The 27,077-nt window shown below is 46.2% G+C and overlaps 3 protein-coding genes across 8 annotated transcripts in view; 1 reads left to right on the top strand and 2 right to left on the bottom strand.

The window, feature by feature from the left end:
• The window catches only part of invs (inversin), a 32,456-nt gene extending 28,266 nt beyond the window's left edge, over positions 1–4,190 (top strand). The window contains exons 14-18 of the mRNA XM_031576668.2: positions 36–301; positions 1,095–1,479; positions 2,500–2,705; positions 3,454–3,549; positions 3,658–4,190. Of these exons, the coding sequence (XP_031432528.1) occupies positions 36–301; positions 1,095–1,479; positions 2,500–2,705; positions 3,454–3,549; positions 3,658–3,767 (1,063 nt within the window). The 3' untranslated portion in view covers positions 3,768–4,190. The remainder of the gene's footprint in view (positions 1–35; positions 302–1,094; positions 1,480–2,499; positions 2,706–3,453; positions 3,550–3,657) is intronic.
• Positions 4,191–5,387: 1,197 nt separating this feature from the next.
• On the bottom strand, positions 5,388–26,832 carry tex10 (testis expressed 10). Of its 6 annotated transcripts, none has more exons than XM_031576674.2 (16): positions 26,749–26,832; positions 22,495–22,704; positions 21,764–22,284; positions 21,471–21,662; positions 20,038–20,269; positions 17,912–18,015; positions 17,111–17,370; positions 16,793–16,919; positions 15,320–15,489; positions 13,253–13,430; positions 11,272–11,360; positions 10,830–10,963; positions 7,052–7,132; positions 6,528–6,697; positions 5,727–5,937; positions 5,388–5,619 (listed from the first exon to the last, which is right to left on the bottom strand). In XM_031576674.2, the coding sequence occupies exons 2-16, from the start codon at positions 22,678–22,680 to the stop codon at positions 5,524–5,526; spliced, it is 2,751 nt and encodes a 916-aa protein (XP_031432534.1). In that variant the 5' UTR covers positions 22,681–22,704; positions 26,749–26,832; the 3' UTR covers positions 5,388–5,523. The 6 variants fall into 6 exon arrangements, with proteins under 6 accessions (XP_031432534.1, XP_031432533.1, XP_031432532.1 ...); XM_031576673.2 differs by lacking the exon at positions 26,749–26,832 and adding an exon at positions 23,886–24,037; XM_031576672.2 differs by lacking the exon at positions 26,749–26,832 and adding an exon at positions 23,109–23,248.
• On the bottom strand, positions 24,117–27,033 carry rbm12ba (RNA binding motif protein 12Ba). The gene is made up of 2 exons (XM_031576678.2): positions 26,318–27,033; positions 24,117–25,741 (listed from the first exon to the last, which is right to left on the bottom strand). Exons 1-2 carry the CDS (start codon positions 26,930–26,932, stop codon positions 24,674–24,676), a joined length of 1,683 nt encoding a protein of 560 aa, XP_031432538.1. The 5' UTR covers positions 26,933–27,033; the 3' UTR covers positions 24,117–24,673.
• Positions 27,034–27,077: the final 44 nt, after the last annotated feature.

The raw sequence follows: 27,077 nt of genomic DNA on the forward strand, positions 1-27,077 counted from the left end.
ACTTCACTTCACTGCACTGATCTTCTATCGTTCAGGAAAAGGGAAGAGGAGCGTAGACGGGAAGCTGAACAACAGCTCTCATTGGCTGGATCACTGGAACAGGAGCTCTCATTGGCTGGATCACCGGAACAGGAGCTCTCATTGGCTGGATCACTGGAACAGGAGCTGTCATTGGCTGATCAAGCCCCTCGTGGGGGTGGGAAGAGGGGGGTTAAAGTTCAAGACACCTCCAAAAGAAGTGCTTCAAGAACACGACGCAGCCAGTGCCAACGCAAAATGGAGTCTCCTCATTCTCACCAAGGTTAGTTTCTGTGTTCCTGAGATTCATCATGCAGCACGGCAGAATGGCAGTGTTTTTATGTACATACCTCAAAGGTATGTACATAAAAAACATAAAAAACTTTTAAAGTGTTTGCCTGAGCTTTGAGAGTGTGACATGGTGCAGTAAAATCAGACAACATTAAACAGGTAGAGGAGCACAGGTGATAGTATGGAGTATGGAGTCAAAGTCATCGGCCATCTCATCATCTCCATTTCATTATTTTCATTAGAAGGACTAGGAATAGTACATTTCATGAATGGCAGTTGCCCATGTTTTTGTATAACAACTACTGTCTTAATAATGATTGACATAAAAAATGTTTGATATGTAACAAGAGTATGTTAAACACAAAGAAATGTGTCCTCCATGAACCTATGAACGTGGTTGCCTAATTTGTGATATACTGCTGAAATGTAATATATTAGTCCTGGTCAAAATACTCATCTTTAATATATTTACCTCACAAAATGATCACATGTAACAATTAGACAAAATGTAATGACATGAAATGTCAAAAATGTGTTTTTTTAAAAATGTAGTTATATGAGATTTTTTGATAGGCATGGGCTCCACACGTTCTGTTTCCGATGCCTTGGCCGGTTCTTTAGATGTGGGGCTCCTCTCTGAAGGGAACCTTAGTAAAGCAGTCAAGTGTCAAGTCTGAAGTGTTGACAGAAGTGCACTTCCACTTCCACAGAACAGAACAGAACAGAACAGAACAGGTGCTGAGAAGATGTTACGAGCCTGACATCTTTCCCCATCTCCTCCTCAGGTGGTGTGGACACTGAGGAGGTGCCTAGGAGCGTCAGAGTGTGTGTGCCGGCCATGTGTGTGTCAGGAGTTGTGGGATCGGAGCGTCTCTCTCCTGCCGGTTCAAGTCGCCCTGGCAGTGCCAAACCCCAACTTCCAATTGCCACGGAAACTCAGCCCAAACTGCCCACATCCCGTTCCAGTGCTGTGGCAAGTCACCCTAGTTCAGCAAAGCAACAAGTAATGGACAGAGAGGGGGCGTGCAGGAGGGAGAAGGAGAAGAAGACCGACAGGGAGAGGGAGAGGGAGAGAGAGAGGGAGAGGGAGAGAGAGAGGGAGAGACGGAAGAAGGAGATGGAACAGAGGAGGAACCGGGCAGCCAAAATGATACAAAGAGCCTGGAGAAGGTATATATATGTGCATAGGTGGACCCCCCTGTCCCATCACACACACACACACACACACACACACACACAATAAACCAAGAATGTGCTTTTGATGAATGGGTAGACAATAATCGTGTGTGTTTAAGGGAGACCTATGTTTGGATGTGGCCACATGTTGTGCACATGTGCCCAGTCCCTCAGAGGCCTGGCCAGAGGCCATCAACACCTCAGTGTGTGTGTGTGTGTGTGTGTGTGTGTGTGTATGGATGCCAATGAGAGAGAGAGCACTTTAACAAGAGGCGAAAAGTTCAGTGCTACCCTACTGTGCTGCTCTAATATACTACAGAAGCTCCCCTTACAATAATTACAGTTATACGACTATACACACACACACGCACGCACGCACGCACACGGTTCCCAGGCTCTGCCAGCAGATATGTGTGTGGAACAAAACATCTGCTACTGTTTAAACCCTCTAGAGTGGAAGTGTGTGTGCGTGTGCGTGTGCGTGTGCGTGTGCGTGTGCGTGTGTGTATATGTGTGTTTGTATGTTTGTGAGAACCAACTTTATGTGTTACTCAAAACATTAGGTATGTACAGCATTCTGTTCTGATGAATGGATTAGTCTTGATCTAAGGTAAAGTGGCTTGTAAACCAACAGGATCGACCAATCAAAACAAACCACGCAAAGCGTTAGCCACCTCTCTAGCCCAGCCACGCATGGCTGTCCTAGCAAAGGCTGACGTGTAATTAGCTTGTCCCACATTAGCTTGCGATGATAGCATTTGATGGGTAACATCCTGGTCCCAAGCACCAGTATTGGCATAGTCTCAGTCATGACAAAGGGTCTGAGCCTGTGTAGAATGATAACCTGTGTAGAGGCCTGAAATGAGAGCATCCAGCTAGTCATTGGTTTACCCTCAGGAAGTTGTTAATGGGAGCCTGTAGAAACAAAATGGCTCATTGTCACAAAAAGATTTGTGTGTGTCTGTGTGTGTGTGTGTGTGTGTGTGTGTGTGTGTGTGTGTGTGTGTGTTGAAGGCATCGAACCCGACTCCTCCTGAGGGAGGTCCTGTGCAGGAGGCATAAACGAGCAGACGCAGCAGAGGTTACCACCCTCGTGATCCAGCTGTTGTGGGATCGGCCCGTGCCTCACGGTCAAGCGCGCGGCAAAGCCAAGGCCGAACTCAGAGCTCCTCCCACTAAGAGCACCGTGAAGAAATCTTCCGTTCTCCAAAATATCTATGGTGAGTCAAGGGCACTCCCCTGAATGAACACTGTGTGTGTGAGATGTTTTGACAAAACCTTTCTGTTTGATTTGCTAAATCATGTTCAGTCTCCCTCTCACTTTTCTCTCTCTCACACACACACACACACACACACACACACACACACACACGTAATAAAAAGCGGATCAAATGAAATTTTGGCTGAGTAAACGCAACTGACCTTCAGCACACATGAACAGGTGATGACTGAGGGCAGACATGCAGACACATTCCCTACTGCTCACTGTTGCCTACTCAAAACACACACACACTCACGCACACACACACACACACACACACACACACACGGTTGTATCTACAGCACCTACGTCTACCCTCCCAATCCCTCTGCTTTGAAAAGTTCAGAGCTGTCAAAGGGGACGGCCGCCGTTGTCACACACGCACACACACACACACACACACACACACACACACACACACACACACACACACACACACACACACACTATTCTTTCTCTCTCCTGGTTGTTTGTTCTCTCCCACCTGGCTGTGTTGGCAGACACTGAAGATGTAAATCTTTCTTGATGAAGGGGTGTCTGTGTGTGTGTGTAAGCTTTACAGATGAGAGTTTAACCCTGAACTTGTATGGCCGTAGATGAGCAGACAGACCTTAAGATTGGGATTGCATGTGTGGCGTGGTGTGGTACTCGTCACATTTCTCCAGGAGTCCACATTCCATTTCACTTTCTTGTGGGTGTGTATTCAGGAGGATCACAAACCAGGAGGGGTGGATTCAACAAAATAACTACGCCATTAAACAGCTCGAGTCATCCTCTCCTGCCGCTTCAAAATAGCCGCACATGTAAGTACACACACACACACAGACACACAGACACACAGACACACACATCAGTGGATACCCATGCTGAGATCAAGAACTGAGTGTGTGAGTGTGTTTTTTTTCTTGCAGTGAGTGGGATGGAGTGTGTGCGTGTGGACTCCTCTCCGGCCAGGCACTACTCTTACCACATGAGGCCCGTCAGCAAGAACACACAGAGGCAGAGCCGGACCAAGAACTGACACAAACAGTCCCGGCCTCCACTGACCAAATTAAACAGCGAAACCAAACCAAAACCAAAACACTATGTAAGCAAACACAAACACACGGCTCAGCCTAAAGACTTGCAGGTGTTACCGTATGTGGACTTTCATTTTCACACACACACACACACACACACACACACACAGACAGACAGACAGACTCTCTTTTGTGTGTGGGGGTGTTTGTGTGTGACATAGGAGTCTTGGCCATCTCCCAAGTCCCTAGACAGATCCAAGTGTTGTAGTCATGACAACCTTGGGGGTCATGGGGTTAAAAATACAGACACGGCTGACCTTCCATATCAGTGACACACACCCACACCTGACAAAACCAAGAGCACCAGCCGGTGCACCTGGAGACCGTCCACTGCCTGACATGTAACCCCCCCCCCCCCCCAATCCCCATCTCTCACCTGCATGCATGTCCTCCTTCTCTGCTGTGCAGATCTATCTATGCAATGTTATATAGTTTGTTTATCTTCCCTGGGGGTTTTATGACAAGCCTTCATTTGGTTCTACCCTCCAGAGTGCAAAAATGAAAAATGAAAAGGTAGAAATGGATTTGGGTGGATTGGTCTTTTAAGTGTAATGGGTAAAGTGAGCTTTATTTCCAGTATGGTTGTCCTCAGTAAGGCAAGGGATGCTTGGCTACATTCATTGCAGATCACCCCCAGATTCATGTTTTATAATGTTCAGCCCATTCCAAACCGACGCAGAACCCTATACACATCATGTAGTTAAAATATCAATTTTGTATTATAAAAAAAATGTTTGAAATGTTTTTTCAGTAGCTGCCAAAAAATATATATTGGGCAGTGTGAAAAAATGCTGGGGAAAAAAAACCTGTGTTAAAATGTCTCCATAATTCCAAGCGGTTATTTGATTAAGACCCGGGTGTTTCCTTACACTATTCACAGCCCTGACAGCATGTAGCAATGCCTTCATTTCAATTGAATTGGTGGTGTTGAACACCATGTTGTCACAAGCCCGGCTGAAAGGGCCATTCTTTTCGATTCATTTTTGGATCCTGATGAAATTGGGTTAATTACGTGTTTCATTTTTCCCCCCCATTATTATATTGCATTTGTAAAGGAAGTTATATCCATTCTGTGCACTGCTTTTTTAATACGATGGGGTTTGTATACACATTGCTGCTGATTACGTAACACCTCTGACACACCCACCAAACAACACAAGACGTACCTCAAATACCCAGCAACCCTAGCAAAGCAGTGCACACCGTCTTCAGATTGAAGTGGCCTCATGGGTCAACCCTAGCAAAGCAGTGCGCACCGTCTTCAGATTGAAGTGGCCTCATGGGTCATCTAACTAGCCTCACATTTGGGTGAAAGATAAACAAATAAATAACTACAACCTGTTTAAAATCTAGTTGAATGAAAACCAGTTTTTGTTGAGGGCGATGTTAAAACCTAATTTAGGGCACTTTTTGCCCTATTCTGCTGTGTCATGTACTTGTGTTTTAATGAAGTAAATATACTTTCAATTCTTAATGACTTAACGATGATACTTGATATTTAAGGAGTTCAAACTCTTTTAGACAACCCAGTCACAGTCCAAATTTTTTTTTTTATTAATTTCTTTTGTAAAAAAAAAGCTTTTTTTCCAGAATAAAACAAAAAAAAATTGACAGAGGTGTGAAAGAGACCAATGTGGATGGGGGACACGGGAGGGTAGAAGTCGTGATGGGCGTGGCTTCTGCTGATGTGGGCGGGGTTTAATAGAGGTTACCACGGGGACCAGACAGTGTGGCACTGTAGCAGTAGAGCAAGTCCGTCAGCCACTGCTCACGAGACTCGCCCCCACAGTACCGCTGCAGAACACACAAAACACAACATTTAGCATGACTGGCTGGAAATAGCATCTCTCCACAAATGCATTGCTTGTCATATGGCGGCAGAGGAAAGTGTGTGTGTGTACCGTGAGCTCCTGTATGATGTGCTGCAGCAGCGATGCGTTGGCCACCATGTGGTTGCGCAGGTGTGTGTGCTGCATGAGGAGCGAGAGGATCTGCGCCAGCTGAGGGAACTCCTCCTCACACATGTCACACACACGCAGCGACTGCAGCAGCAGACGCAGCAGCCGGGGCACGCTGCTCAGCGCCGCCAGACACGCCCCCCACACCGCCTCCCTATCAGGACACAGCAGGAGTGAGTTACACCCGCCCCAGCCAATCAGAACACTTCCACAGGCCCAGTTAGACCCATCCCCCAGACTATGACACTGTCGGTACAAAGCAATGGCGTTGCCTTCCATGGCAGGACCGGTCACACAACCACACCGTGTACCAGTTGGACTCCTGCAGTAAAGTTACACACTCTCATTCCAAAGGCTGTCAAGTAGAAATCCAGGACTGACCTGCAGCTGATTGTTTTTTAGGTTATACATTTTCTAACATGTCAATCTGCAACAATATTACCTAATATTATTTAGGGTCACTTGCTCCAAGCTGCATATGATGGTATGAACAACACGAACTTGTAACGACTTGTTGATAGACAAGGTGCTGACGAGCAGAGGCTTTAAGTACACTATTTAGCAAACATCAAACCAGGCTCTTTGCAGGCACGGGGACAGGCACTTGGCAAGCTCCGCTTAAATGTCAATCATTCTGTCCTAGTTCATATGTTTACATCATAAACAGTGCATAACTCTCAACACATGATCCTCCTCCACCGCAGCCAAAGAGACAGTTTGTCTTTTTTGGGGGGGGGGGCTCACCTTTTGTGTGCACTGTGTTCTAGCTGCAGGAGCAGACTGAGCATGCTCAGACAGCAGTCAGACAGGAAGTGCAAGAGTGTGTCGCTGGGCAGGAAACTGAGATCCAGCAGGCGAGCGACCACCCTCAGGACCGCCGCACACACACTGTCAGGCAGGACGGTCAAACCCACCTGCACACACACACGCAGAGGATCATTAAAACACAAACCACCAGTTACACAAACTCATGAAGACTGCAACACACACACACTCATGAACACTGCCACACACACACACTCATGAACACTGCCACACACACACACACACACACACACACGAACACTGCCACACACACACACACACACACTCATGAACACTGCAAAGATGGGCAAACGAAAGTAACTCAATCATTCATCAGTTGTAAAAACCTCACCCTTTTTCTCTATAACACTAACACACACACACACACACACACACACACACACACACACACACACACACACACACACACACACACACACACACACACACACACACACACCTACCAGGTTCTTGCAGATACCGTTCTGGAGAATATCAAAGCACTGAGAGTTGGAGCCCAATGTCGATAAGCAGTGACACACTTCCTGTTGGAGACAAGACAGGGCATAGGTGAGAAGACGGGCCAGAAGTACTCTAAGCCCAGTCCAGTACACATTGCTACAGTGCTTTAGTGTTTAGAAAAAAGAAACCGTTTGTTTTTTCGCCCTGCCGATTCCGCATTCACATCAGTTTCACTTGTCAGGTTTTGCCCTTGTTCAGGGCCAGTACGGCAATGCAAATCTGCTCAATTTTCCGCAAACTTTCTCTGGGTTGACTTCCACACAGCTTTGTCTCTTATTTGGCAGATCTCTGATAAGTGAGAGGCCTCCGGAGTGCTTGTTCTGTCTGGGCGAGTCGAACTGGCGTGGCAGCAGATCTGTTGATATGGGCAGTCAGCTGAGCTCGGCTTCAGGGGCCAGCAGGCAAAAGAGCGCAACAAGGCAAACATTTGAGACGAGACTCGCACAACACCAGGAGTTAGCTACTGGGGGGGGGAAATGGGCGTGAGGTCACCGAGTGCGTTTCGATTCAGGACTGGCCAAAACGGCTCTCCGCTTTAATTTGTGTAAATAGAATGATAACCATCAGCCTCGTCGTAAGTGGGTGTGTCTCTTGTTACAAAAACTAGCCATTTACAAACACATAGCGTAGAAACACACTTAAAAACCTGTTCTAATATACCAGACACTGCCAGAGATGGGCCTGGGACTGGACGGGTGCCTACTGATGGCCCTCAGCATCCCCAGTCTAATGCTCCAACGCATGACGACCCCTGAACCCTGCCCCCTGAGTGCCCTGCTAGGCATCGCAGACGCCAACCCTCAGAAAGACAGGAATGTCCGGATCACGGGATGTGGGGACGGATCAGAATAACCCTGGAGATAAGCATCGGCCACTCACCTCCGCAGACTGACACACAGACTGACACACAGACTGACACAGTTGGAACAAAGACAACCCCCATTCAGCTCTGATGAGAACAAGAGTCAGGCCAATCACACAAAGACCTACGACCAGCTCGGATCATCTAATGGAGGCTGACACCCGGCATCACTCTCCCATCTTTAATACTTTCACCGCACAAACAATAAATACTTCTGTGTGTGTGTGTGTGTGTGTGTGTGTGTGTCTGTGCATGTGTAATCTAATAGGTCTAACTGCATTAGGGCTGATGTGATTATGGAGCTGAGGACGTCACTCACGGACGGTTATTATCAGCATTAATCAGAATAACGGGATTATATTCAGATTAAACAGATTGCACAAGGATTACACACACCACAGATTACACCTCACCTACTTAAAACACACACACACAACTGCATACATTCCATGTATACAAATGCATACAACCGTGCGTGCATGGGGTGAGGTCCAGTTATGTGGACTATGAATGAGTGCATTTTTAGATTTCACCTTTATTACTGAAGGGGATCCAAGTGTGTATGAATGTGTGTATGCGGAATAATACACCAGTAAGCCTCCAGCAAGCAGCACTGTCAAACTGCTCGTCTATGACTGCATTAGTGGGATATGGTGGCCTAAGACTACAAATAACATACCAGAAGACTAATACCTCGGTAAATATAAATCTGATACTTAATGCCAAAAAGTCTGCTAGGTGCAGGAAGCACCTAAGGTGATGTTAAGGAAAGTAAGAGGGACTCAGTATGCGCACGTGTGTGTGTGTGTGTGTGTGTGTGTGTGTGTGTGTGTAACAGGCAGCCGGCTCCTTTTCCTCATTAAGCTCCATTATTCTCCATCAGTCTCACCTGCTGGCATTCAATCCCTCTCACCACCGTTACCATGGAGATGCCATCCCATCTCCCCGCCAGGACAGCCTGATTGACTTGGACACAGAGATGAGAGTCCAGACGTAATTGTACAGCTGAATTAACGCTGTTTGTGTGCATTAGAATTGTGTGTGTGTGTGTGTGTGTGCACGCATGCCTGAGGCCAGCGTTTTGTTGGGTTTTAATTTGCGTGTAAAATGTCAGCGTGTGATCATGTCCGCTGGCTAACATTAGCATTAGCGTCTGTCCGCCAGCTCTCTGATAACCAGCTCTTATTGAAATATGTGTTTGTGTGTGTGTGTGTGTGTGTGTGTGTGTCAGTCTGCCAGCGCTCTGATAACTAGCCCTTGCTAAAATATGGAGCACAGCTTGACCTGCGCGATGCGATACAATGTGCCCCTGCCCCATACACGGGCCTGAACTGAACCAGGGGCAGAACTGAAAGCAGAGGGTCCATGGAATGTTAATGTGGACCCTGGAGCTCCCACACTGACTCATCACCACCACAGGCCCCCACCAGTGTGCTGCTTCTAGGAGGGGGAAAGTTTCAAAAACTGTCCAGGTGAACTTCCAATAGAATACCTGCTTTGGAGCCAAAGTAGTCTGTGGGCAGCGGGGAGGGGGGAGGGGGAGGGGGGAGGGGGGAGCGGAGCGCCATAGGGCTACGGTTGTTGTTTGAGGGATGGGGGTGGGGTGGTTTAGGGGATGCTGGAGTTGTTTAGAGGAGGGGTCTAGAAGAGTGGAGCGCTTTAGTAAAGCTCTAAAAGAAAAGTTTGCAAACCCTGGAGGAGTCACCTGGATTTTTGCATTATTAATTAAAAGGTTTAGTTGGCTCTGTCCCTGTCCCTGATGCGATTCTAATCCAAAAAAAAACGTTTTGTCAAATTCAGTAAGTTGCTTTTCACAGCCCTCTAGTTGTGTCTGTTCAGTGTTCGCACACAGTCCTGGCTCGGTACATGGACAACAAAGATAGTGGCTCGGACATAGAAACTATTCCAACCAATCAATCAATCAACAAGCTGCTTCAAGAAAACAGAAGGGAGGGGTGTCATTTTATTGGCTGTTAAGTTAAAATATCAACAACCATTCGCTTTGTTTGAACATCCACAGTCTACAGTGGGAAGAGTAGGTGCACCCTCAAACTATACTTCCGCCCTGTGACATTCCCCAAATGGTCTAAAAACGGTCTGACGTGAACCACACCACAGGATGAGGTTGAGAGACTGACTTAGCCATTCCAACAAGGTTCTGTTATTTTTTTTTAAATTTTAGTCAGTGGCTTGTTGAATTTGTGTTTGACATTGTTGTTGTATTCTATTGTTGTCTATTAGGCTCTGTAATTTACATGAAGAGGAAGACAGTGCCAAGTCATGACACAGCGTCCACCCCTCCTTCATGTTTGGAACTAGATCTGGTGGACTGTGCCGTGCCGTGCCGCGCCGCGCAGCGCAGTGTTTTCCTCTCCACACACGTTCTGTTCTGTGTGTCTACCACACAAACCTGATCTTACAAACCAAAAGAACATTACAGAACATCTTGATTCCATAGCTGCCATAGCAGTCAGGAGGGGAATGATACAAAATAGCCGGATGCATAGAAGGAAATAAGGACAGAATGGCTTTACATTTTTTTTTTTTTTTTTAAACACAATACATTTTGGAATGCCGAGTCGAGAGGAGTTGGGAGGGTTAACAAACTTTTTTTTCTTGGAAGTGAATTTGATGTTAGCTGGTTTAGAGATACTCTTTCATTGAAAAGATATTAAAGATGTCTGATCCAAGCTGTATTTGACAGAGAGAGAGAGAGAGAGAGACAGAGAGAGAGACAGAGACTGAGAGAGAGAGACTGAGAGAGAGAGAGACAGAGAGAGAGAGAGAGAGAGACAGAGAGACAGAGAGAGAGAGACTGAGAGAGAGAGAGAGAGAGAGAGAGAGACAGAGAGACTGACCTCCACGATATCCCAGTGGTGTGTGAACTGCTCCAGGGGGGTGGGGTAGATGCTGAAGGGGGAGAGAGGAGAGGGCGGAGACAAGGCATCCTCATCAGCCTGCTGCAGCACCGCCAGCTCATCGGAGGAGAAGCCTGGGACAGGGACAAAGGACAGGGACAGGGACAGGGACAGGGACAGAAAGAGGGCAGGAGACGGACAGAAAGAGGGCAGGGACAAGGACAAAGGGCAGGAGACGGACAGAAAGAGGACAGAAATGAAAGACAGAGGACAAAGAGAGAGAGTTGAATCCTAGTTCCACGCATGATTTTAAAATGGCAACCAACACACTATATTCAAAATCATTTAAATATACATAAAGGAGGATCTAGAGTCTAATTCCACCTGTCTGTCTGTCTGTCTCTGAGTGAGTGAGTGAGTTACTGAGTGAGTGGGCGAGTACCTGTAAGGGTGGAGAACAGGAAGCTAAGGTAATCCCCATCCCGAACCGCAGCCTCCTGGGAGTTACTTGTCCATCCACTTAGAGAAGATCTGACCAACACACACACACACGTGCAAAATTCATTGAGTTGTTACAAGAACAATTATATACCCAGATACACACACATACACACACACACACACACACACACACACACACACACACACACACACGTGCAAAATTCATTGAGTTGTTACAAGAACAATTATACACACACACACACACACACGTGCAAAATTCATTGAGTTGTTACAAGAACAATTATATACCCAGATACACACATACACACATGTGCACACACACACACACATTCATTCCTGGATCCCGATGAACACTTTCTCTGGTGTCACACACTACTCCCTGTGCCACTGCCATGTGCTTGATCCTAAACAAATACGCACACCTCCATTATGATGTGTGTCCATGTTGGTTGTGTGAGTAGTTGGGGCTAGGCTGGCACACACACATCACACACAGACGCACAGACGCAGACACACACGCACGTACTATGCCCAGTCTTAGCCACGTCACACACTGATTAAATCCAAGTTATGCAAAAGTTGACGAAAGCAGACTGCGATGAGCCAGATTCTACTCTCTCTCTATCTCTCTCCCCCGCACAAATCATTTCTGTTCAAATGCAATACTGCCATCTACAGGCTGTCATGCTCACTACCCACTGACACACACAAGTCCCTTATTCCCCATCTCTCACACACAGGGCTATGAAACACCACCATAATGACTTTGGGCAACAGACAACAAACCCACATCCTCTTTAGAGACAGCGCACACACGCACGCACACACACACACGCACACACACGCACACAGCCCTGGGACTCTCAGCATGTAGTGACGTTCACACTGGAACACTGTGTCAATCACACTCCTCCCTACGCAAACTGGCTTTTCTCAGAAAGTGTGTGTGTGTGTGTGTGTGTGTGTGTGTGTGTGTGTGTGTGTGTGTGTGGCGCTTGAGGACACTGAATTCACCCTGTGTTGCGTTGCTGTTAACAGACTTTCAGTCACACACACACACACACCCATGCAAACACACAAAAACATCTCCAAACAAACACTGGCGTCCAGCTAGCCTGTGCCTAAACACAGACACAGAACTGAGGTGTTTGATGTGACCTCTGACCCGTCCAGTTCTTCTCCCTGACTGGACGCTTTGTTCCACCTCATTATGGCCAATCACGGGTAATCATTGCCGGTCACGGCCAATAAGCTCTAAGTGGCAGAACCGTCCCGCCTCTGAAGCTCTGCTTGTGATGGTGATTGGCTAAATTGTTTGATTTGATTAGAAGTGCAAACTCCACTGAGCCTGTCTCCTCTCGGTCGGCGCGCACAACAGACAGCCATTCTAAACACTTCAGACAGGCAAACCCATCTGGACACACACACACACACACACACACACACACACACACAGCGCTGGACTACATCGGAGGCATTTATGGGTTTCAGTTTTGAGCCACATGTTGCTCACATAATAAATGGAACATTACCAGTAACGTGTGTGTGTGTGTGTGTGTGTGTGTGTCTACCTAGGGCTGAAAAGGATGTGTGTGTATGTGTGTGTGCGTGTCTACCTAGGGTGAATGTTGAAGTAGAGGTGGAGAATGTTGAGGTAGAGGTGGAGAATAACAAGATGTATAGTTAAAGCCATGTACATTGTCCAGTGTTACAAAAAGAGTTCCTACCTATACCTAATGTGTACACTGCAGGGACCAAGCAAAGGTCGGTCTGTCTGTCTGTCTGTCTGTCTGTTTCAGTAAATTAACTTCCCTTCCTAACACAACAGCCATGGGCTTTGCAATAATCAATAATCTGATCAGTGTTTAAAATGTGTGTGTGTGTGTGTGTGTGTGTGTGTGTGTGTGTGTGTGTGTGTGTGTGTGTGTGTGTGTGTACGTGCGGCGCGCGCGTGCGTGTACCTCAGGTGTATGATGCGGATCAGCGTAGCGGCCAGGCCAGCAGAGACGCGGCCCGTGTTGCAGACCCGGCTGAGGCAGGACAGCAGCTCGGGGGGGAACGCTGGCAGGAAGTAGAGCATCTGCACCAGGCGCTGCTGGGACTCCACGGGCAGCACCACCACACAGCCCTCCTGAGGGTCTAAACACATCGAGAGTCTACATTAACTTCACACATGGAGAAACCTTCCCCACGACCGCACCATTGCTTGGCAACAATGCACAGAGAAGGACCAGAGTATATAAGTATAGTGGTAAAATTGGTAAAGCCCTCCCTCTGGTGGTGAAAGTGAAGTACTGCTACAATTTTCAAAACGGTGCAGGCTGTATGAATACATATATATTTCAGTCCAGATGGGACTTTAGGTTGTTGAACAGAGCAGGACAGGAAGCGGCCATTATGTACAGCTGAGAGGGGATGACGCAGAGCGTGGGGAAATCTGGGGTGGGCCTGGACACCGTTAAGAGCCAGGGCTGGAAAAACAGAGTGGAAACATATGTGCATATGGAAGCATATTTAGGAATGGCATACAGTACATAGCAACGTATCTCTTTTGGGGCTTTGCATGTCCGTATGTGTGTTGGTGAACGTGTTCATTCGTATGTGTGGTAGTGAACGTGTTCATTCGTATGTGTGGTAGTGAACGTGTTCATTCGTATGTGTGTTGGTGAACGTGTTCATTCGTGTGTGTGTTAGTGAACGTGTTCATTCGTATGTGTGGTAGTGAACGTGTTCATTCGTGTGTGTGTTGGTGAACGTGTTCATTCTTATGTGTGTGCTAGTGAACGTGTTCATTCGTATGTGTGGTAGTGAAAGTGTTCATTCGTATGTGTGTGCTAGTGAACGTGTTCATTCGTGTGTGTGTTGGTGAACGTGTTCATTCTTATGTGTGTGCTAGTGAACGTGTTCATTCGTATGTGTGGTAGTGAACGTGTTCATTCGTATGTGTGTTGGTGAAAGTGTTCATTCGTGTGTGTGGTAGTGAACGTGTTCATTCTTATGTGTGTGCTAGTGAACGTGTTCATTCGTATGTGTGCTGGTGAACGTGTTCATTCGTATGTGTGGTAGTGAACGTGTTCATCCGTATGTGTGGTAGTGAACGTGTTCATCCGTATGTGTGGTAGTGAAAGTGTTCATTCGTATGTGTGTTAGTGAAAGTGTTCATTCGTGTGTGTGTTAGTGAAAGTGTTCATTCGTATGTGTGTTGGTGAACGTGTTCATTCGTATGTGTGGTAGTGAACGTGTTCATCCGTATGTGTGTTGGTGAACGTGTTCATTCGTATGTGTGATAGTGAAGATGGTTGGGGTGTTACTGATGCATATAAATCTGAGTCAGGGAGTTAAACGCGTGGGTGAGGTGTGAACTGCAATATCAGTTAACTCCAAGCTCATTGAGCTCAGTGATGTCTGCATATGCATACTGTGTGTGTGTGTGTGTGTGTGTCGGTAAACTGCATACTGGCGTAAGAGCATAAGAGAGTGTGTGTGTGTGTGTGTGTGTGTGTGTGTGTGTGTGTGTGTGCGTGATCACAGATAGAGACATTATTAGCCACTGACGCACTCGGCTGATGTCACTGGCCCTCACACACACAAAGAGACAACTGTGGTCCTGAAATAAAACACTACGGAGTCTCTTCTTCCACTCTCCCTCTTCCTCCTCCGAGTCTCCAGAGCGGCCCACCACACAATAACGTTCTCACAGAGGTCCTGAGACAGAGCTCACCAGAACAGAGCCCCCAGCTACCAATGTGCACTCAACTAAAGCATCGCCATGGGAACAGAATGCAATGCAAATCAAACCCAAAAACACAGGGCCTGTAATTCAATTTTATATACCTATAAATAAGTTTGCAAAAGTATGAATGACAAAAACTTCATTCAGAATTACAGCACTAAGAATTCTCAAAGAGGACTTGGAAGGAGGATTAAGGTGCGCTGGGAACCCCACTTTGGCTTACCATAGAGACTGCGCTTACCGTAGAGATTGCGCTTACCGTAGAGATTGCGCTTACCATAGAGATTGCGCTTACCATAGAGGTTGCATGCATGCATCTGCAGGCTGCTCAGCAGCTCTTTGTTGTTCCGGGCCGCTGCGTGCTGCAGCGTTTGCAGGACCTGCGCCGACAGCTGAGGGTTCCTGGAGCCCAACTGCACCAGCTGGACAGGAAGTGCAGCCAGCCAACGAGTAAGGATCTTACTCCTACAGAGACACAGAAAGAGAGCCAATGAGAAAGGATCTTACTCCTAGAGAGAGAGAGTCAGAGAGCCAATGAGTTAGGATCTTACTCCTACAGACACAGAAAGAGAGCCAATGAGAAAGGATCTTACTCCTACAGAGACACAGAAAGAGAGCCAATGAGTTAGGATCTTACTCCTACAGACACAGAAAGAGAGCCAATGAGAAAGGATCTTACTCCTACAGACACAGAAAGAGAGCCAATGAGAAAGGATCTTACTCCTACAGAGACACAGAAAGAGAGCTAATGAGAAAGGATCTTACTCCTACAGAGACACAGAAAGAGAGCCAATGAGAAAGGATCTTACTCCTACAGACACAGAAAGAGAGCCAATGAGAAAGGATCTTACTCCTACATACACAGAAAGAGAGCCAATGAGAAAGGATCTTACTCCTACAGAGACACAGAAAGAGAGCCAATGAGAAAGGATCTTACTCCTACAGAGACACAGAAAGAGAGCCAATGAGAAAGGATCTTACTCCTACAGAGACACAGAAAGAGAGCCAATGAGAAAGGATCTTACTCCTACAGAGAGAGAGTCAGAGAGCCAATGAGAAAGGATCTTACTCCTACAGACACAGAAAGAGAGCCAATGAGAAAGGATCTTACTCCTACAGAGACACAGAAAGAGAGCCAATGAGAAAGGATCTTACTCCTACAGAGACACAGAAAGAGAGCCAATGAGAAAGGATCTTACTCCTACAGAGACACAGAAAGAGAGCCAATGAGTAAGGATCTTACTCCAACAGAGACACAGAAAGAGTGGACGGAATCTCAGCACTATGAACTACACTATTACTGACTAGATTTCATTTTTATTTTACTTAGCTTTGATATGAACAAACATCTTCGCTCTATGCGCGTGTGTGTGTGTACCTGTTTAGGCGTTCCTTTAGGTAGAGCTGACTGAAGAAGCGTAGCAGCATGAGTGTGTGTGTGTGTGTGTACCTGTTTAGGCGTTCCTTTAGGTAGAGCTGACTGAAGAAGCGTAGCAGCATGAGTGTGTGTGTGTGTGTACCTGTTTAGGCGTTCCTTTAGGTAGAGCTGACTGAAGAAGCGTAGCAGCGTGTGTGTGTGTGTGTGTGTGTGTACCTGTTTAGGCGTTCCTTTAGGTAGAGCTGACTGAAGAAGCGTAGCAGCATGAGAGTGTGTGTGTGTGTGTGTGTGTGTGTGTGTGTGTGTACCTGTTTAGGCGTTCCTTTAGGTAGAGCTGACTGAAGAAGCGTAGCAGCATGAGAGAGTGTGTGTGTGTGTGTGTGTGTGTACCTGTTTAGGCGTTCCTTTAGGTAGAGCTGACTGAAGAAGCGTAGCAGCATGAGTCGCACTCCCACTGTGAGGTTCCTCTGCTGGTACTGAACATACACCGCCTGGAGGAGCTCCTCTGAGACAGCTGCTAACACACACACACACACACACACACACACACACACACACACACACACACACACACACACACACACACACACACACACACACACACACACACACACACACACAGACACACACACACACAGTGAGGAACTACAGTGAGGAACTCCAATGACCTTCATAGCCTGTGAGTGTCCACACTGGTCCTCGTGTCACCTCGTGTCTTCTGGCTGACCACTAGTCTCCACACCACCTCCAGCAGGGCTCCCAGGTGCTTGCTGCTCAGCTTGCTGCCGCCGGTCAGCGTCTCCCTCACGAAGCTCCTGATTGGCCCGAGCCAGTCGGCGTCCTGGCCCTCGGGCTGGCCTGACCCTCTGTGGCTGAGCGTCACCATCACCTGACACAGCGTCACGTTCAGCACCAGGGGCTCCACACTGGCCCCGCTCCCCCCACTCGACAACACCTGCTGCCGGTTCCTGTGGGAGATGGGAGAGAGGGCAGGGCAGGGCAGGCCACACACACACACACACACACACACACACACACACACACACACACACACACACACACACACACACACACACACACACACACACACACACACAAGCCTGCTTACTATACACAAAATACAGTCCACTACACTAAACCTGCTGTGTGCCACAACAATGAGACTACAACTGTGTGCATAGGGCAAGTGGTGGTACAACAACATGTGGATTGTTTGAATGTTGGTTATATTCAGTAACTGTAGTTGAATGGCTGACTACAGGTGTATCGTACATAGGCTTGTGACGATGTGCTGTCACTACACATGAGTATGTGCTCTGACTGCCATACCAACGAGCCTGGCTCTTTGGCGTTGCGGTCAGAGTGCATGTTTGGCACCCTGTAGACCCGGGTTCAAGTCCGGGTGGGGTGACTACGCTCTCCCTTCGCTACAAGGCTATAGACTCTTTTCTCTTCCTCTCATTTGGCATTGTTCGGGGGGGGGGGGTTACATAATGCAGGTTTCCTCACCTCTTCTTGTGCCGGGGGGATGGTGTGTCTAGTTGGTTGTAGGGAAAGTTCTTCATGAAGTGCAGCTTGAAGTCACTGAGATAGGTGTTCCGCAGCCATGTATCCTACAGAAAAGGACACACAATACACACTCAAAATGAGCCTAGGAATCAGCGTCCGCAAGCTGCAGTCCGTGGCACACTCTAGAGTCTAGATTGTCACAAACAGACACCAGGGAAGCAATGGAACTGCATCAATTCCAATTGGATTTTAAAAGGAATATTCTGGAAGGATGGAAGGGTATAACTCAGTATAAATTGAATTGCATGGGTGAGGTCATCTATAAATATGGCTGGAAAGATATGGAGTTTGTCCAAACAGGGGTGAAGGAGGAGCGAGGTCAAGCCAAGTCAAGACGGCAGGATGAAATCCAAAGGGTTCAGCGTCTGCCAGGGCATATCTTGAGGATACTCAGTTGTGCTTAACCACACCACATCCTGGCGGCATTTGGACACTGGCATCGTGGCTGGATGCATCATTTCACCGTTGGCCTTCACCGTGGCAATGGAGGTCATTATAAGGGGCATCTAAATGGGTCGGTGGTGGTGAAAAGCTGCTGGACAGCACCCAGTTGCCTCCCATCCCAGCTTATATGGATGCCATGACAACACTGACAACAACTGCTTCATGTACCCATTAGCTGTTAGCCAGGAGAGACTGATGAGTAAGGCAGTTAGTACATGGATTGGGGTGCCACCTTGTCTTAGTTCTGTAGTTTTGTATGGAAAAGGAACTTTGGAGTTACCGATGATCAGCTTGATGGAGGAGTTCAAATGTGCGGAACACTGCCGCAACGGTAAAAACAGGGATGAAGTGGAGACGAGAAGTGGTTCAACATGCACGAGGCACATTACAGCATAGGGATGTCATTGGGCAGATACAGAGTGGAAAAAGCAGGGTTTGGTCCCAGTGAAAGTTGGAAAGCATGGCGTAAGGCTACATTGCTGGAGAGGGAAGCAGATGGTGACCAGCTTTGTTCGCGAGCAGCAGGAACCTGGACAAGCAGCAGGGGCTGTGTGTCTGTTGGAGAATAAATGAGTTGAGGTTAAGTCTTTGCCAGTTAGACAAGGACTGTGTGAGAGGGTCAGAAACGTGATCTCAAGTACAAACAGGACTGGCAAATGAGGTAAAGCACTGGACTGGAGATAACTGACTGATGTCGATAGATCCAGATGCGATTGAAGAAGCGTTTGAAAGGTAGAAGCTAAAGTATGCGGAACTGGCAGCGGCAGCAAGACAACAAGGCGTGCAAGCACACACACAAGACCAGTGCAGGTGGTAGGGAGTTAGGGTTGTGCTGTGAAGGAGCGCCTTTACAGATCCCAGGTACAACATGCGCCGTGTGGTGTGGCCGTCTCCAGACAGTTGTGCATTGTTGGTGTTGCATCCTGCTGCGCAGGATCTATGATTGGACAGTTGTTTTATTGGTTAGGTTGCTGGCTATGAGTACTTGCATGTGACAGGCTTGCCAATTATGAGGTTCACTTGGACTTATTCATTGTAAGGCGCATTTGTTTACATTTTTTACACGCAATATTACATGCAACAGTGTGAGAAGGCAGAATGCAAAGTGCATTCAAAATACAGTCTGTTTATTTTGCCTGCAGACTAACATCACCGCTCTATAAATCGAGAAACCTTTAAGGAAACACAAACTGCATACTTCAGCATTAACGCTACTGTATATTCTTTATTTTCGAAAATCATCTGAGGTCAAAGATCATAAGTAGTTCAATTGAATTATGAAACAATAGTCTCAGTCTTTCATTGTCTCTCTTTTTCCTCTGTTGACCAATAACTTCCCTCACCTTGCATTCCATCTTATCATCATCTACAAGTAAGCAGAGGAAAGTATGCAGAGTAATAGACCAAGTAAGCAGAGGCTGGAATAAATAAGGATGGCGTGTCTAATTTGCCTTACTGAACACAATGCTACTTCCCACATTGATGAGTTATGGGTAAACAAGAGCAGAACAATATTTTGGTTCAAAGAGTATTTTGGTATTGCGAGCTCAGTCTCGAATAACACCCGTCTAATAACCCAATCTGTAAAGTAAGCTCAAGGTGTTCACTGAGCGAGCACTGACCAGTTCCTCCTGTAGGTGGTGCTGTGGAGTCAGCCGCCTCAGGAGCTGCAGGATGGTGAGGATCTGTTGCATGAGCACCATGGAGTCCCCCGAGAGCAGATGCCCGTTCTCTGCGCCCGCCGTCTCCATCCACACCTCCAGCAGCAGCGGCACCAGTGTCTCTGCGAAGCCACGCACCTCCTCCACGGAGCTCAGCATCTCTCCCGCTCCGACGCCATGATCAACATCTGGTCTGCAGCACACACCAGCACACATATGCACGTTCAAAAAAACAGAATATGCTAAATGTTGAAAAAAAAATTTACCCATAGTATTGCATTCGCAGCATGTTGATTTCATTGACCTTAAAGCCCATAGACGTGTTATTACATTGCCAGTTGCAAAAGAAACCCAGACAATCTTGACAGATTTCTGGAGCGAAAAAACGTATTTTTATATATATTTCATGGACAAAGCATTCTAATCCTGCCTCGAGTCTGTCAGTGGCCAGATATTAAATCAAACTCTCTCACACAGCAGGCTTGCAGAAGCATAGTCCTTCTGAACTGTGAAGTGCCTAAATGTCAGAAAGGGGGTTGTGTGTTCATTTTTTTGCACACAGAGATGCATCTCAGAGGTGAACTCACCAAAATATGATCATCCTGAAAGAATTCAAGAGTTCAATCAATTTCAGGTACACTCTGTGATTCTAAATCATTACACTTTACACAATTATCATTACACACATATTCAGCAAATTGCTCTTAACAGCCTTCTTGCTGTCCGTTCAGTGTGTGCCTTAAAAAAACTAAAAACAAAGGGAAACAAACATAGTGTCTCAGACCAAACAAACATAGTGTCTCAGACCAAACAAACATAGTGTCTCAGACCAAACAAACACAGTGTCTCAGACCAAACAAACAGTGTCTCAGACCAAACAAACAGTGTCTCAGACCACACAAACATAGTGTCTCAGACCACACAAACATAGTGTCTCAGACCACACAAACAGTGTCTCAGACCACACAAACAGTGTCTCAGACCAAGCCATAAGACATTCCAGCAAATCAACACATTTCTTCAGGTGCATAGAAGGAAGGGGCGTAATTTGATTGGCTGTTGAGCACACATATCAATAACTTTACACCAGAATCGTAGATGCTTCCTTAAAAGCAATCATCCATAGGTTGCTCAGTATTTCACTTATGAATCTAACTAGCTACACACCTCTCTACTACAGTTTAGAACAAGAACTCAGACCAATTAGCAGAGCAGACTGGAACATAATCCAACACGTGCAATCCCTAATCAGGCAGAGATGCTATTGTCCTTTCTGTTGCAGTGAAAGCCTGCAGTTCTTACTGCATCAAAAAGAACAGCGTCTTTACTTCCGTGTCATCCTGTGTCATCATAAACAAAGCTGGGTGCTCAATGACTGTTGGTAAACAATTCACCTGAGTCGATAGGTGGAATGAGGCGTGGGTGTGGCTCCAGAATTCTCAAACAGCTGGATTCCTCGTTTGCCGAATGGGTGATCGTCCCAGTTCAGTTCGAGAGGAGTAATTATTCCCTTCTCCCTGTCTGCTGACACAACACCCTCCTCCTCCGGCCTCTCCTCCACTACAGCCTGCAGGAATCGGCTCAGTCTAACTCACAAGACAGGACACAGAAAAACAAAACATTTCTGTCAAATACGCCCAGTTTAATAACCTGGTCATTTCCCATGCTCTCTCTTCCTCTTACACACCTGAGCAGCACAGTGAGTCTCCACTGCTGACCTGTGACCTTTCGATCGGGTGTGACTGTTAGTACCCATCCAGCCTTCCCTGCCGCTGCCTTCTCGCTGCCTTTGGCTCCACTACCCAGGCGCTGCCGGGAGATGAGCTCTAGAAAGTTAGTGAGCAGATGGGCATGTCTGTGGGCCAGCAGAGCAGGGTAATGCTCCAACAAGACATCGAGGACCAGCATGGCATCCGCTTGGATCCCCGCCTGGATGTGCGTCATGGCACAGGTCAGGTGGGCGCTGAGAAGTGGGAAGAAAGGACCCACGCGCTCACTGGGCACGCACTGTGCCACAAAGCGCAGCAGTCGCAGGGCGGCAGAACGCACGCTGCCATCTTTGTCTGTGAACGCAGCGGCCACCTCACTCAGGAGAGTGGAGAGATGCTGCTCCACCAGCGCGGGGTGGGATGTCAGGAGCTCGCGAAGGCCACACAACGCACCGTGCTTCACTGAGGCACTGTAGTGGTGGAGCTGGGAGAGTAGATCCTAATGGTATTTAGGGGTTGGGGTTTGGTATGAGGAGAGGAGACAAGGGGTGAGAAATTGGGACAAGGGAACAGAGAAGAAGAAAGAGAGAGAGAGAGAGAGGAAAAAGGAGGTTTAGAGCTAAGGGTTGACACAGCAACTGCAGACAATTGATTAGGCAGAGAAACAAGGAAACTTGTCTTGTGAAAGTGTCTGTGTATTTTACGTTACCTTAATGCCAAGCTGACGATGTGTGGTTGGACCGGACCCATCGCGCTTCAATTGCTCTGGGAGACGGATGCCCTTCGATCGGAAACTGACATTTGTTGCATTGTCCGGCTTTGGTATCTTCTTACCCACCTTTAGTTTAACTTTGTGGAAATCATCCTGACGTTTCTTTTTCGTCGTTTTCGTCATTTTCTACGCATCAAGGGTTAGACCCTATAATAAAAACGGGACATTTTCGATTATAGTCGTTATATTAAAACGACTGGTTGTATGCTCAGCAATAGTATCCAACAGTAGACCAATACAACAGCTACTAAAGTGAACATACACAAAACCAGAGCCCCAAAAGATTTACATTACACTCAGAACTAAACATATGTCCCCCTACTCATGATTTCTTCACATAATAGCTGATAACACAGGGAAAATCTATGTAAGCATAAAGTAATGACATAAACAGAAACCTTTATAGCGTTAGCTAGCTAAAATGATAGCAAGTGATCATTAAAGCGCACTGCTTGCGAACGAGCTAAACGTTACCAAACCCGACGAATTTCAATTGAACTGGAACAATCTCAAAAAACATTGGTTTGGTGTTAAGAAAACTATAACTTAACTGGATATTTGTCTTCACTCTTCATTCAATGCATGCAAATATGTCATTTAGCCCTCACACTTCAGAAAATACCTCACGTTGTTTCCAAATTCGGGTCCTGAATCACATAGTAGCTCAAATTTCTGCCTGCGTGAACTTCTGCTGCAATCTTAAATTTAAGGTTAACATTGGCCGGTTAAATGATTCATATCAACATATTGTATGCACAGACAGAGAAACGCCGTAACTATGAGCCGTATATGAATGTTTTCAATAAGCATAAAAATGTTTGATATCAGGCATAACATTATCGGTCTTTTTGAGCTCTACACTCCGATCGGAATAATACAGCAGGCCACACACACACCCCACGACCACTAGGGGGCTCCGTATACGAGTACAATTCTTTTTATGGGGGGGGGGGGGTTCTTTACAGGGAACAGAGTAAACATAGCGTTACTAACCAACTGTGGTTTCCATTCCCACACGACACCACGTTATTTTAAATCACATCTCTTAGAGTTTTCCTGAAGTTAAATCACACCACAGCAAAAGGTATACACAACTCTGGTTTACAAAGAGCACTAGTTTGATCACTTACCCCAGCAGCAAGCAGACCAGAGTATGAATGTGAGTATTCAAATGTTGAAATTACTTCAGATCCCCATCCCCTACTAGTAGCTGTGATAAACTAGTGCTAACATTTAATGTTTACACTACTAACCTTTACAGCCAGTGCAGATGGACGGCCTTTTTGTGTCTTAATTTATCCATGTAATGACATTAATAACTGACTCACCTTATAACATATTGTCTCGCTCCACATTCCTCAGCTGCAACTTTTTTTTAAACGTATTATTTTGCTAAGACATCTTCCACAAGTCTCCTACTCTGAACAAGCTAACTTGAACCAAGGAACCGACTTCGGCGTTTTCGTCAAGGAATTCACCAAATACAGCATACTCTTTCAATATATTAATGCTAAATGTTTTGAATGTAGGTGTATTTAAACAATACTATCAAAACACAGTTATTATGAAATTTTTATTAACAAAAGTTTACCAAACATTTTACAAAAAAGATTTTACAAACATATTATACTGGATTATCTGTCTATACGACCATGGGAACAGGTCTACATACAGCTTGAAGAAGGATATTCCTTGGTAGTATTAATCCACATGGCAGATTATATATATTGCATCTGTCTGAACTAGTGGGTATACTTCCAAGACATGACCTTCTATTCCTCTTGCTTTTGCATAAGTACTCAAGACTTGCCATGTCTTAAGACATTCAGTGTATTGTATTAGTGGTGCTGGTGCTGTAGTTCACTTTTAAAGAGGTGTGAGCCACAGTTCTCAGAAAAAATCAAATATAACTAAAACTTCTTTGGGATTTTAATCATTTCAGGATAAATAAAAAAAAACCTGTTATACTCCATCAGGTCATCAGTACTTCAAACAGGTCTTCGGCCTTGGAACCAATTAGTGCTAACATTTAGCATTTATATGTTTACACTACTAACCTATACAGCCAGTGCAGATGAACAGCTTTTTTGTGTCTTTATTTATCCATGTAATGACATCAATCCTTAACTGACTGCCCTGATAACATATTGTCCAGCTGTTGCGGGGTGATGAGGGTGAGCAGAATTTCGTTTCCCATGAAGTTGCCCCTGTGGAGAGAATGCGCTTCCCTGGCAGTATCCTCTGAACCAAATGACACTACAACCTCTCCAAGACCGTGGCCTTGGCCATCTCTTAGCAATGTTATGTCTTCTTCCTCTACAGGAAACTGATGGAAAATAGCTTGGACTTGCACTTGGGAGACATCTGCAGGTAGGTTTCTTACGTACACACAGGTTTTACTGACGCCAGACTGCTGCCTTTTTGATTTAGCCACTGAGCAAACCTGGGACATCATCTTTTCCCTGGTGATGGGGGACACATCCAGAACCAGTTTGCCAAAGCGACTGCCGCTGAGGTCTATGGCAGAGGCGTAGTCTTCAACCCTATCAAAAGCAACAAAAGCTGTACTGGTGCGCCTGAGGTTTTTATCAAGTAGATGCTGGATCTTATAGTTGTGAAGATGGGGGCAGCGCAAAAGACATTTTATCTCTGTCTTATTCATGTTGGGCCGGAGGTTCCGTACCATTATGCAAAATTCTTCACGCTTCTCTTTGCATGTCTTTGAGAACTGATCCCTGGAGAAATGCCTTTTACGTGTTGAAATGCTTTTTTCTTGTTCCATGTGTATTTCTGATTCAGAAGTTTGGATCTGCTCAGGAGAGCCCTGAGGCTTCATTATGGCGTAGTTCCACTGCTTCACTGTGGCTTTCCTAACCTCCACAGAAAATGTACCGAAGCTTTGCCCATTCCTCTGCAGCCCTACCTCCACCTCCTCTTCACTGGCTATCTTCGCCAGACAACCACGGCGGCGATCCCCCAAGCAGACATTCATCAACACCTCTTGCACACAGAGCTCATGGAGGAAATGGCTGATATCAGCTTCAGTGACAGTTTCTGGAAGGCCATATAGACGCAAGTAACCTGGGTTACAGGCTACAGCTTCACCTATCAACTGTTCCTTCGCCTCTTTTTCATTTTTAGCCATTGCTAATGGAGGACTAAGAGCTGGTAGTGAATGGTTGATTTGTGTTTTAGCTGTTGGCAATGGAGGAAGACATTTTATCTCTGTCTTATTCATGTTGGGCCGGAGGTTCCGTACCATTATGCAATATTCTTCACGCTTCTCTTTGCATGTCTTTGAGAACTGATCCCTGGAGAAATGCCTTTTACGTGTTGAAATGCTTTTTTCTTGTTCCATGTGTATTTCTGATTCAGAAGTTTGGATCTGCTCAGGAGAGCCCTGAGGCTTCATTATGGCGTAGTTCCACTGCTTCACTGTGGCTTTCCTAACCTCCACAGAAAATGTACCGAAGCTTTGCCCATTCCTCTGCAGCCCTACCTCCACCTCCTCTTCACTGGCTATCTTCGCCAGACAACCACGGCGGCGATCCCCCAAGCAGACATTCATCAACACCTCTTGCACACAGAGCCCATGGAGGAAATGGCTGATATCAGCTTCAGTGACAGTTTCTGGAAGGCCATATAGACGCAAGTAACCTGGGTTACAGGCTACAGCTTCACTTATCAACTGTTCCTTCGCCTCTTTTTCATTTTTAGCCATTGCTAATGGAGGACTAAGAGCTGGTAGTGAATGGTTGATTTGTGTCATATTCAAATTTATGAGTGGTCTGTCGCTATTACGGTCCTCTTCGATGTCTGTGGCTGGTTTTATAGATTCCATTTCCTGAACAACTTTAAGAAGGGTTAGTAGCAATGTTGCTGCATCCTGTTGACTACTGCTCAAAGGGTTCACTTTTTCGCATGGTTGTTCAGGAGAGTAGACTGCCTGGGTTTCTGGGCAATCTTTGTATTTTGTAGAATATTGTTTTAATCTCAAGGCCAGTTTTTGCATCCATTCTGCAAGACTACTGTTATGCAGGGTCACGCGTGATCCCTTCAGAACATTTCCAGATCTTCCCATGGCAAGCTGGCCATCTCTTTCTGAAGTAAACAGGATGAAAGCCTCTGCGAGATCCCCTCCTAATATGTGAACAGCTCCCTGAGGAATCCGTAAATCATGAAAGAACTCACGAATATCCTCAGGTCCAGCCTCAATGTTTAGACCCTGCAGACGCCGCAGTACGATGAGCATTTTCCCTTCCTTCTCCTTTTCAAAAAAGCAAGCATCTACAACAAAAAATACAACATTTAAAGTTATCAGCAAACCTAACAGGAACACATGTATGCAGTAGCCTAGGCCTAATAAAAAAAACATGTCTTTCAAAGAGAACAATGACTACACTAAAACAATGACCAGACCTAATCAAGAGACATGTATAACTGTTGAACAAATCTGATTTAGCTAGTATATCTGGTCTCGATCTGAACAAAGTATCGAACAATAAACTCACCAAGTTTCA

The sequence above is a fragment of the Clupea harengus genome, chromosome 11 (genome assembly GCF_900700415.2).
Source record: "Clupea harengus chromosome 11, Ch_v2.0.2, whole genome shotgun sequence".
Lineage (NCBI taxonomy): Eukaryota > Metazoa > Chordata > Actinopteri > Clupeiformes > Clupeidae > Clupea > Clupea harengus.

Coding starts and splice junctions, on each gene's coding strand:
- tex10 (XM_031576674.2), bottom strand. CDS start 22,680: ATGACGAAAACGACGAAAAAGAAACGTCAGGATGATTTCCACAAAGTT. Junction 20,270..21,470: donor CATTCCACCTATCGACTCAG/GTGAATTGTTTA, acceptor TGTGTGCTGCAG/ACCAGATGTTGATCATGGCG. Junction 18,016..20,037: donor ACCACCTACAGGAGGAACTG/GTCAGTGCTCGC, acceptor CCTTTTCTGTAG/GATACATGGCTGCGGAACAC.
- rbm12ba (XM_031576678.2), bottom strand. CDS start 26,932: ATGTTTTTTTTATTAGGCCTAGGCTACTGCATACATGTGTTCCTGTTA. Junction 25,742..26,317: donor TAAATTTGAATATGACACAA/ATCAACCATTCA, acceptor GCTAAAACACAA/ATCAACCATTCACTACCAGC.